The following is a 12500-nucleotide window of genomic DNA, read 5'->3' as shown; positions in this document are numbered from 1 at the left end:
TTTCGACGTGTTTTAATATTCATAGTGGGCTTAACAGTCATAGAAGATTCTGATATGATATAAGTAACCAGACGTCCGAGATCAAAACGACGAACATCCCCCGAAAAGGGGGAAAACGCAATCTGATTGAAAAACCTAATGAGGTGTCAACAAAACGGGAACAGGTAGTTGTTCCTGTTTAGCCATTCAGCTAAAACAGTTACAGTCAGATGTGTAAAATTCAGAAATCATAGATTCAAATAAACCAAGAGTAGGAAGAGCAGTCATTTTTAAGTTGCTCTGCAGAGCATTCAATGAATTAGGGGCACTACATGAAAAGGCAGTTATTCCTAAACTGGAGAGCTCGGGGAAATTTAGGAGGAGTAGTCGAGCATGGTACATATGAAGGGTGGATGTTTCCCATGAAGGCATTAAATATAAATAAAAACCAGTGTATATAATATCTCATTAAAAGAGAAGGACAACATGAGTGTTCTGAACTCTGAGCTTACTGCTGTCAGTCACTGCCTCACGTAACTTCAGGCTGCAGCACATAATACACATGATCGCCAGTCATATTCTCCGTGAAATTATTGATTGGGGATAATGCTTTGTTAGCTAGGTGGAGCTGTTGTTAAACATATTGGCCGATAACATTTACTGTTTGTACAGCGTGCGCAATGTTTTGGCTTTGTATCTTGCTAGCATAACAGTAGCTCTGTGGCTAACAGCTGCCGCAGTCTCCCGTTGCTCGTATCCTTGGTCGGACTTCCCAGTACAGCTTGATCGCACCATTAAAGCCACATTCGGTCGATGTTAAGTGAAAATACAAATGAGTCTAATTATTATTTTATTTAGTAAGTAAGTGACCATGGTATAAACGGGTTAAGAATGCCAAGCTACCGATTTTTATTTTATTTTGTCATATAACGGAACTTGCGGCAGCAATTTCCGGTCTGCTGGTGGAGGTTTCTGTGGGTGGAGGTCTGCAGCCAGACCCCTCTCACTTTTGGAGACTCTGCCGCTAAAGCATGTATCGCTCTTTACTTCTAAACGGGCAGCGGCTGCCTCCGAGGCCCCTCCCCCGCATGGACATATAAGCCTCGTTCGACTTGGAGCCGTCTTGCTCAGACCTGCGCAACTATGACGCGCGTCTTGCTGAGCGCACGACAAAAATGCTGTGCGCTCAGCAAGCCGAGCGTCATAATTGCGCAGGTCTGAGCAAGACGGCGACATCTCAAACGAGGCCATAAGCTCCCCCGTCCCAGAGCACTGACACACTTGCGCAGCAGCCCCTCCCAGCTGCGGTCAGAGCAGGAGATACACACCGCTCCACTCAAGTGTTCCGTTTGCATCCCTACTAGCCAGTGTTAATTTCGTAGACTAAGACTATGACGAAAAATATTCGTCTACGAACCTTTTTCACGGACGTAAACTAAATAAAAACTAAATAAAAAGGCAGATGTGATGACGAAGACTGAGACTAATTTAACTGACACTATAGTCTACGAATAGGAACTAGACGAAACTGTTAGGGCGGGACGAATGGAGAAGAGATCCAATCAGAACTACTCTTTTTGTGGGACAAGTTGGGAAGAAATCCAATCAGTGCAAAGCAGCGAATGCAATCCTGTGTCAGTGAAAATCGACGGGAGACCGCGCAGGTGTGAGCGGGTGGAGTGAGCCGCTGTGCTGAAAAACTGCGGTGTGATGGACAAAAATGATAGTCAGGGATATCCTGCCCGTTAACAATGTCTAGGGGAACGGCTAAGTTCCGCGATCTGTTTGTAGTAGGCTCTGTCTCGAGTTTGAATACACAGAGCCATGTGAAACTGCCGCCTCCGTCCGTTAGTTTCTGTTTTTAAGTTACAATCAACTCCGACGCATGAAAGCGTTCAATTAAAACCTCTAATTGTATTATCTAAAAGGCTTTGATGCAAAAGAAGCCCGAACACACACAGGGGCAGCAGTGTTGCTTAAAGGAAGGCGCAGTTGCTCAAATTTATCAGCACCTCAACTGCGTGCTGCTGCTGCTGCCCAGGGGCGGCCTTAACGATCTCGGGGCCCGTTTCAAGACCTAGTGTGGGGCCCCCCACTTTTTTAAAATATTTTCTTTATTTTATATTTTTTTTATAAATAATGCTTGTGCCTGCTCCCCGCAAAAAGAAAAAAGATTGTGGAATCCAGTTGGTTCATAGACAGATCATGAGATAATGGACCCCCGGGCACAGACTCTTAAAGCTCCCCTCCCCCCTATCCAGTCAGGTACACTGATTTTATGTGAGATTATTACTAATGAAATAGAATACACGTTTTGTATTACAACCATTAAATCTGTGTCTGTATTGCATATTCAAACCTTAATACCATTCAATGAAGAAAAACACTTAGTCGACGAAGTCCGCTGTAGATTTAGTCAAACTAAAATCTGCTTATATTTAGTAGACTAGACTAGACTAAGACTAAAATATTTCAGATGACTAGAATAGGACTAAGACTAAATGGTGAGATATTCAAAAGACTAAGACTAAGACTAAATCAGAATTTGCTGCCAAAATGAACACTGCTACTAGCAGTTGTAGTAGGCTACCCCTCCTTGCTTTTACTGTCTATGAGTAGTGCAAATAAAAATGTTATACAGTGCTATCAAACAGAGAGCGAACTGCATGGCGAAAGACAACAGGAAACCGGAGCTCGCTGGCGTCCCCCTGTCATTCAAATCCCGTTTGAGGGATAACTTCGGATTCCAGTAGAATTATGAAAACAGTGATAAACGTGTGGAACAATGTCGGCACACAGGTTATTGTTTCACCGCGATCGCCTATGTAGGAGCCAACCATGGACATATAAAGGGAGCCAACACGTTGAACATGCATACGCATTTGAAAAGGCATCATCCAGGTCTTACTATCACCGTTACTGTGAAGAGAAATCGAGCTGTGCAAACACAGACAGTATTTGCTTTTTTATACTGAAAATACATAAGCTGTCATTTAATTGATGCTGCAGTTGAACTTTTATTTTATAATTGTTATATTTATAAAAGCACTTCAGAGCTTCAGAGAGCTGCAGTAATATATATATTTTTTAAAGTCAACAATACCCTTAAAGATGACATACCCTTTGTTTACCTACCAGCTTACAGAGCCTGCTGAGCATTAACACTGGCTTTATTTTCACTGCAATTTTAGTTCATGCTGCACCTTCACTAGTATTTAATTTAAGTATTTTATTTATTACCGTGACTTCAAAACCTAGGTACGTACCGAACCGTGACTTTAGTGTGCCGTTACAACCCTAGCAGACAGACAGACAGACAGACAGACAGACAGACAGAGTGAAGACAGACAGACAGAGTGAAGACAGACAGACAGACAGACAGACAGAGTGAAGACAGACAGACAGACAGACAGACAGAGTGAAGACAGACAGACAGACAGACAGACAGACAGACAGACAGAGTGAAGACAGACAGACAGAGTGAAGACAGACAGACAGACAGACAGACAGACAGACAGACAGACAGAGTGAAGACAGACAGACAGACAGACAGACAGACAGACAGACAGACAGACAGACAGACAGACAGACAGACAGACAGACAGACACAGTGAAGACAGACAGACAGACAGACAGACAGACAGACAGACAGACAGACAGAAGACATCAGATAACACCAGTTTGCTGCTCAGCTTCTACTTTATTGTGACGTACAGCAGAGAATGATTCACATTAGGGTTGAAACTAGTTAGTTTGACTTTAAAGCTGAGTGTGTGTTTAGCTGCAGCCAGCAGACTGAAGGTAACATCTTAACCAGCAGAGAATCATTTCTCTACACTAACAGCTGTTTGACAGAAGACTTTACACACTATCAGACTCTATATGTCTGTTTCTATTGAGAGATTATGGGCCCTACTTTCCTGCTGGCACATATCAAGCAGCACTGGCTTTGCATTGGTTTAGTCATTTCCCTGATTTCCGTTCTTAACTTGGTCATAAATCCAGATGCATTGGTTATGTACAGTATCTCACAAAAGTGAGTACACCCCTCACATTTATTCACATTTTTCTTTATATCTTTCCATGGGACAACACTGAAGAAATGACACTTTGATACAATGTAAAGTAGTCAGTGTACAGCTTGTATAACAGTGTAAATTTACTGTCCCCTCAAAATAACTCGACACACAGCCATTAATGTCTAAACTGCTGGCAACAAAAGTGAGTACACCCCTTAGAAAAAATTTACAAATTGGGCCCAAAGTGTAAATATTTTGTGTGGCCACCATTATTTTCCAGCACTGCCTTAACCCTCTTGGGCATGTAGTTCACTAGAGCTTCACAGGTTGCAACTGGAACCCTCTTCCACCCATTTATGACAGCATCACAGAGCTGGTGGATATTAAAGACCTTGCGCTCCTCCACCTTCCGTTTGAGGATGCCCCAAACATGCTCAATAGGGTTTAGGTCTGGAGACATGCTTGGCCAGGCCATAACCTTTACCCTCAGCTTCTTTAGCAAGCCACTGGTCGTCTTGGAGGTGTGTTTGGGGTCGTTATCATGTCGCAATACCACCCTGCGGCCCAGTTTACGAAGGTTGAGTGCACATGGTCAGCGTCGTACACAGAGGTTGGCTTTGGAAAATAGACGTATGAGTGCTGCCAGCATTGCTGAAGGGCATGAAGGGGTGGGGGGTCAACCTGTCAGTGCTCAGACCATACGCCGCACTCTGCATCATACTGGTCTGCATGGCTGTCATCCCAGAAGAACGCCTATTCTAAAGATGATGCACAAGAAACCCCACAAAAAGTTTGCTGAAGACAAACAGACTACGGACATGGATTACTGCAACCATGTCCTGTGGTCTGATGAGACCAAAATACATTTATTTGGTTCAGATGGTGGTAAGAGTGTGGAGCGGCAACCAGGTGAGGAGTACAAAGACAAGTGTGTCTTGCCTAGAGTCAAGCATGGTGGTTGGAGTGTCATGGTCTGGGGCTGCATGAGTGCTGCCAGCACTGGGGATCTACAGTTCATTGAATTCTAACATGTACTGTGACATACTGAAGCAGAGCATGATCCCCTCCCTTCATAAACTGGGCCGCAGGGCAGTACTGCAACATGATAACGACCCCAAACACACCTCCGAACGACCACTGGCTTGCTAAAGAAGCTGAGGGTAAAGGTTATGGACTGGCCAAGCATGTCTCCAGTCTTAAACCCTATTGAGCATCTTTGGGGCATCCTCAAACGGGAGGTGGAGGAGCGCAAGGACTCTAATATCCACCAGCTCCTTGATGTCCTCATGAATGGGTGGAAGAGGATTCCAGTGGCAACCTGTGAAGCTCTGGTGAACTACATGCCCAAGAGGGTTAAGGCAGTGCTGGAAAATAATGATGGCAAAACAAAATATTGACACTTTGGGCCCAATTTGGACATTTTTTCTTAGGGGTGTACTCACTTTTGTTGCCAGCAGTTTAGACAGTAATGGCTGTGTGTCGAGTTATTTTGAGGGGACAGTAAATTTACACTGTTATACAAGCTGTACACTGACTACTTTACATTGTATCAAAGTGTCATTTATTCAGTGTTGTCACATGGAAAGATATAATGAAATATTTGAAGAAATGTGAGGGGTGTACTCACTTTTGTGAGATACTGTATATTCATATTTGAGATGTTACAGATATGAGTTGTTATTCCAGTGCTGGTGGATTGTGCCTGAGTTAGTTTCAGGACTTTAAGGCCCAGACTGAGATTACATGTTTAACAAGAGAAAGGAAAAAATCACCAGAGAGGAGCTGATATTCTGCTGTACGTTTGTCCTGGAGAATTAGTGCACAGGACGGATCATCATGCTGATGGTCTTCAGGGAGTAGTCATGGCCCTTCCACTGGGTCCACTCCACTCCAACAGCAAAGAGAGTCCCATCAGCCCCCCAACGGTAGGCCCCGTTCGGATTTGCATAGTGACAATTATTGTACCAGAACGCCCCATGGAATGATTTGGCACAGTTTCTGGACGAGATGTCCTGGTCTTTGTCGAAGGTGGAGAACTTCATTCCGCTGTGATAACTCAGGGCGTCTCCTACAGAAACACAACATGAAGCAGCGTGTTTAATCTTGACATTGATAGTAACACTGTGACGACTACAATGCTGCCACTCTACAGACTGTACTAGTGGGACTTTGACTAGTGCTGCGGCCCCCTCCTGATGTATATGCACACAGACGCTCACCTGCCCCTCCATTGGTGAATCCAAACACACGCAGAGTGTATCCAAACCGCTCCGCTCCAACCCAGAACGAGGAGTAACGAGCGAACGCTTTGTTCCCCTCAAAGTCCTCCATGTTGACCAGCAGCTCGTAGTCTCTATAATTTGTCAACCGGCGGATGTTCTCCAGACCTGAACACACACACATTTAAATACTCTTTAACATTGCCATCAGATTACGAAAAAGAGACACAAAAAACATGCATAAAGGTCCACTAAAATGGGCAAAGGGGTTTGTGTGTATGTTTAGGGGCTGGGGTTCTTTCTCACCGAGCCAGTACTCCCCAGCAGCGTTCCCAAAGCCCCTCCTGTATTGATCCCAGGGCCTGTAGAAGTTCAATGAGCCGTCAATCCTCCTCTGGAACACCTGGGGGATAGAGTCACTCACTTTAATAGAATGACAAATACGTGAAAAGAAGCTGAATATTGAAGGCATACTTGGCATCAATTTATCAGTTCATAGGCATATGTTCCATTTGCAAGGCAGAGGATATAAAACGATAGAACAGTTTTTGCCCAAATAAACTGTGTGAAAAATATGTCGACTAAACACTGATCTTCAAGTCTTATTCTTCTCAATTCTACTCTCCAATTATTTTCTTATGATTATTATTTTAGATTATTTTCTATTGGAAATGGGAGACGCAAAAAATGTTTAAAAAATGTGTTGAATCTTGAATGTGCTGTGAAGTGTCCCTTTAATTTGCATCAGACAAACTCACCGTCCAGCCCCCTCCAGCTGACTCCATGTCACAGTGCACCTGCAAACAAACACATTCATCACAAAACAGTCAATTCAAGTGGGATGCTCATGGTGTAGCCTCCCCCCCCCCAATAGAGTCTCAGTCCTCTTCACAACAGACCCGGGTTAGAATCCAGCCCGGGTCGTTCTCTGCATGTCATTCCCCTCTCTGTCTGTCTGTCTGTCTGTCTGTCTGTCTGTCTGTCTGTCTGTCTGTCTGTCTGTCCTCTTCACAGCAGACCCGGGTTAGAATCCAGCCCGGGTCGTTCTCTGCATGTCATTCCCCTCTCTGTCTGTCTGTCTGTCTGTCTGTCTGTCTGTCTGTCTGTCTGTCTGTCTGTCTGTCTGTCTGTCTGTCTGTCTGTCTGTCTGTCTGTCTGTCTGTCTGTCTGTCTGTCTGTCAAACAAACACATTCATCACAAAACAGTCAATTCAAGTGGGATGCTCATGGTGTAGCCAAACATTAACCAGTTTAAAATAAAATACAAAGAATTGATTTTCACAAGGTACAGGGATCAAGTTTAACATAGTGTATATGTTTACATGTATGTATATTTGTATATATTTGACGGTATTTATATAATATTGAATGTTTAATTAGATATTATTATTATTATAAGATTACTTGACAATATTATTAGATAAATACGACGATATTATTAGATAAATATGCAATTGGTAACAAATTGTATCATATTGAAAACTAATATATATTAATATGTATTATTATTTTTCGATTATTATTATATCATTAATAAGGAAGCCAATAGTCATTATAGATAAATAAATCAGGGAGAAGGGGAGAGATTAAATAAGTTTTTCTTCTTCTCACCCCTTTTCGAACAGGTAAAGCAAGTGTAAGACAGTGTATTATCATTTGTGGTTTTCATTGTGTGTAAATATTACTTTATTGTAACTGTCCACTTGTTTCATTTATTTTATTGTTTATTATTATTATTATTTACTTGTTCGAAATAAAAACATTTTCAATTCAATTCAAAACCTATCGATAAAGTAATGTCTCTCTGCACTATCGATAAAGTTTTAGAAAATGCCCAAAAATGATCTTAAAAAACAGTAGGTATTTTAGGTATTTATTTATTTGCACACACTCAACACACTCAACAAATACATTAACACATGTAAAGATTAAAAGAGTATGTGCTGGAGAGGTCAGAAACCCGAATGGGCTTATCGAGTGACCTCACCAGGTTACATATAAACAAAAAAATATATATAAAAAAACAAAAACAAAAATATATATATATATATAAAAAGAAAACAATTATCAAAACCAAGCAAACAAAACTAAAACTAAAAACATCAAGATCCACAAACAATCACAAACGAATAAACTGCATCTAAATAAAAAGAAAAGAAAACTCAAAAGAAAAAAGAAAAAAAACAACAAACAAAAATAAGACAAACATTCAGTACATTCCAACATGCTGTAAGCGTTACTTTGAATAGTGTTGATGCTACAATTACAACATCTTTAGAAACTAAAGGTGAGCGGTTGTCCACTAGAGGATGAAGTTTACCTGTACAGGAGATGTGGATCCAATGGGATGGATGGTGTACACTCCACTGGGGCTCTTATTGTCGAAGTCAGGATGGGTTGGGTAGTGCAAGTCCTTGCAGTCGATCGGCTGGGGATGCAGCGGCGGTAAGCTCGCAGTGCAGCTGATCAACACTGAAGCCATGAGGAGGAGGACTAACACCAGCTGGAACAGAGCAGAAGTTGAGATGTTGAGATGGAGAAAGATTTGAAGCTTCTCTGCTGTGTTTACATTACGGCCTGGTGGTTTTATTGGTTTCTAGGGACTGGTGCAAACAGAATATATGTTTATGTGTCCCCCTACTTTACCGTTAATTTAATCTAATTTAATTCTGTGACGTCAACCACCTTTGGAACGCCCTCTCACCGGACAACCGTACTTCTGACGCCTTTTCCAATTTCAAGTCCCATCTCAAAACACATCTTTTGAAACTGCGTCTAATTGTTGTTTATCACCCACTTCATCCCAATAATGTACATTTGTATTTTTAAATTAAATTAATTATGATTTATTATTATTAAATAACCTAAGTAGACCCGTTAGCATACAGAGCTAACACAGAAACGTGTGAAGCTACAATTTTACCTTCATCGTCAAAGATCTGCTGAAGTTACTGGTTTAAAATCCTGATGTCGGTCCGTCTGGATCGCTGATGAGCTGCTTTTATATCCTAAAACTGAATTCAAAAATTGGTTTTTAATTCATGAAATATCTGAAACTGGACAGTTCTGCTTCTTCACTATATAATCCCAAAATACAACATCACAAAAACCAAAGAAAACACGGAACTGCATCGGAACTGATAATCAGTTATGTCAAAATAAGGTCAAGTTAAAAAAAAACAGAGTTTAATAAGATAAACATAAACAATATTTAAATGAGATCAATTCTAAATAGTGCAAAGGAATGTTTTGTACAATATAAAACAGTAAATATAAAAGAGATTAGAAATTAAGTTAAATTGAAATGTGCAATGTGACGAACAATATTTACAATATGTCCAATATGCAGTCAGTGAATATATAATTCAGTGTTTCCCACACATAGGCTCTACCTGCCCAGGTAGATTAAACCTGTGGCCTATTCCATTATTTTCAGAAAAAAAAGTAAGTTACAATCAAATGTAGTCAGTGATAATACTATCGTGGTGCAGCCGTGTATTCACTATATAATCCCAACAAACATCACACAAACCAAAGAATAAACTGTGACGTGTGTGAGACTGGTTGAAAACTAAAACAAACGACTGCAGGCTGTTAACCAGCAAAAATGAAACACGATTGACTTATAGCATCAGGAGGGCTCATCATGTTGAGACTCGTAGTTTTTGTGAAATTATTTTGTTTCTGTAAAATAATGTGATCATCCAACATAAAAGTAGGATGTTTGGAAAAGATGTATTAAAAATTGCTCTGTTTGACAGCACTTAAAATATTTTAATGATTTTCATAGGGGGGGTAATTCCAATTCTGTCCTTAACTGTATGTGGCAATGCTACAGGTAGTTGTGTTGCTAGTTTGCGTAAAAGTGCCTCTTGCGCTCAGATTAAAGTAAAGCCATTAATGCCACTGCAATGTCTCACTACTGCATTCCTCTGCAAAGTTGATCGGGCAGCTTAAGCTATTTAGCCCTGCAGCTACGAGCCAAGCTACAGTGCTATTTAGCCCTGCAGCTACGAGCCAAACTACAGTGCTATTTAGCCCTGCAGCTACGAGCCAAACTACAGTGCTATTTAGCCCTGCAGCTACAAGCCAAACTACAGTGCTATTTAGCCCTGCAGCTACGAGCCAAACTACAGTGCTATTTAGCCCTGCAGCTACGAGCCAAACTACAGTGCTATTTAGCCCTGCAGCTACGAGCCAATAAACTGACAAACAACATAACTCCATCTGTCAAATAAAGAACCTGTCAAAACAGAAGGGAAGAAACAACGGCACGTTACATGGTGATGTGTTCAAGTGCTGCTGGTTAAAATGAGAATTCGGCAGAGGTAATTTCATCGAGATGGGTTCAATGTGATCTCGTAAAATGTAGTTTTAGGCGAGAAATTAAAATAAAAAGGCTCCAGCTGCTGTTGAAGTAGGTTATTAAAAAGAAGAAGAAATAAATAAAAAGGCCACACACTGGTTTTACAGTGTACCAGGGTAAAGATTTAGGCCAATTTAAAGGTTTCAAAAATTGGATTCCGCCCAACCATATAACGTAGTCTAGTTTTCTAAATTATTCAACGATATTGATTCATTGTTTATCAATAAATAGTTCATAAACCTTTGTCTAATGTGTTACTGACCCCGCCCATCATATGCCGCGCACACTGTAAATATTGCAGTTCATCAAATCAAAATTTATTTATAGAGCACTTTTCATACAGTAAATGTAACACAAAGAGCTTAAAACAACCCCCCCCCCCCCCCCACGACACACCCCGATATATTCATACACGCAAAAACAATCATTAGATTGTACATAGAAGAGAAAAAATTGAAATAAAAATACATAGAAAATAAAAGCAGACTAAATAGGCTATAAGAGATAAAAACAGCAGGTTGTTTAATCTAAAAGATAAAACAAATAAGTTCTGTGATTAAAAAGCCTAAAGACTAAAAAGGAAGGTTTTGAGTTTGCCCTTTAAAGGTATGAACCCTTTCTGCGGCCCTCAGGTCACCAGGCAGGGTGTTCCACAGACGTGGAGCGTAGTGAGAAAAGGATGCCGCACCGTGAGTTTTGGTACAAACTTTTGGGATAATTAAAAGACCACTGCCAGAAGACCTGAGGGTACGAGAGGGTTCATATGATAAAAGACCACTGCCAGAAGACCTGAGGGTACGAGAGGGTTCATATGATAAAAGCCAATCTGATGAATAACGAGGACTAAGACCATTAAGAGCTTTATACACCGATAAATGGATCTTAAAATAAAACACATAACGAAGCGCACTGCTTTGACTCCACTCGGTACCTGCACATCATGTCTGCAGCCCTGCACTCCTGCAGCAGTAAACATTCACTACACCCAATAATAAGTCTGTCCTGCTGCACCGGCTGCAAAGAGAGAAACACTGTCTACCGCCTTTAAGACAAAGTTTAATTTCCACCAAAAATCTTGTCTGAAGAGATGATCAGGTTGTCGACAACTCGTAGCGAGAGTAAATTGTATTTTTCACAGCTTGTAACTGGTTTGCAGTATACAATACATATTTGTTCAAAATTATAAAACTTAGAGTGTATAGTTGAAGGCTTACCTTTCTGAAGTCACCTGCAGGTCAGACTGAGACTCTGTGGCGTTGTCTCATGAGTTCACTGCTTATATCTATAGGGCTGTGATGTCACACCAGTCCGACCAATCACACAACAGCCTGGGGCACAGGTGAAGTGTGGAATCTTGTTTCCCCCTCCCCCCCCCCCCCCCCCCCCCCCCCCACACTAGAACAACGAGTTTGTGTTATTGGTTGAGTTTCAACTGAACGGGTCAAACTGGAAATGTGTTGTGACACTAGGACATTTTAGTTTTTCTTACCCAGAATAGATTGATATCATAACATCTGTTGCGTACTTCTTCCCCCTGACATTTGGATCTCACGACATTCAGAGATTTGCTCATACCTGAGGAGCGAGAGCGTGACAGTCTGACAGGGCCGCCCTTAAGGGGTAGAAAGTGGGAAAGCTTTCTAGGGCCAGGCCACTTGGGGGGCCCATAGTCTTTGGAAGCCAAGAACCTACCTAGATAACCTTTATTTTTAGATTTTTATGTCCATATCTATTCAAAGTTGGATGTTTACACAGAGCCGCGGCTCCGCTTAGGGCCATTTAAAAAGCAGTAGAAAAGCAGAAATGTTCAAAATGTTTCAGATTGAGCACAGCGGAGTGTAACTGTTTCAAACATAATCTATCCTATAAACCCTTTGTGTGCCAAATGGTGACGAGATTGGGTTTTGATATTAAACA

The 12500-nt window shown here is 41.3% G+C and overlaps 2 protein-coding genes across 2 annotated transcripts in view; one reads left to right on the top strand and one right to left on the bottom strand.

Annotated features, from left to right (window-relative positions):
- Positions 1-12500, top strand: part of mindy4b (MINDY family member 4B) — a gene marked incomplete at both ends in the record, with an annotated part of 36769 nt that overhangs the window by 10865 nt on the left and 13404 nt on the right. The window lies entirely within an intron of this gene.
- Positions 5813-9146, bottom strand: LOC307271275 (microfibril-associated glycoprotein 4-like; the record flags this gene model as incomplete). The annotated part of the gene is made up of 6 exons (XM_080053684.1): positions 5813-6066; positions 6218-6385; positions 6524-6620; positions 6976-7014; positions 8538-8720; positions 9141-9146. 6 exons carry the CDS (start codon positions 9144-9146, stop codon positions 5813-5815), a joined length of 747 nt encoding a protein of 248 aa, XP_079909810.1.

This window comes from Ammodytes marinus (assembly GCF_949987685.1).
Source record: "Ammodytes marinus genome assembly, chromosome: 3".
NCBI lineage: Eukaryota > Metazoa > Chordata > Actinopteri > Uranoscopiformes > Ammodytidae > Ammodytes > Ammodytes marinus.
The sequence above is the reverse complement of the archived record's forward strand: the minus strand, read 5'-3'. Positions and strand labels throughout refer to the sequence as shown.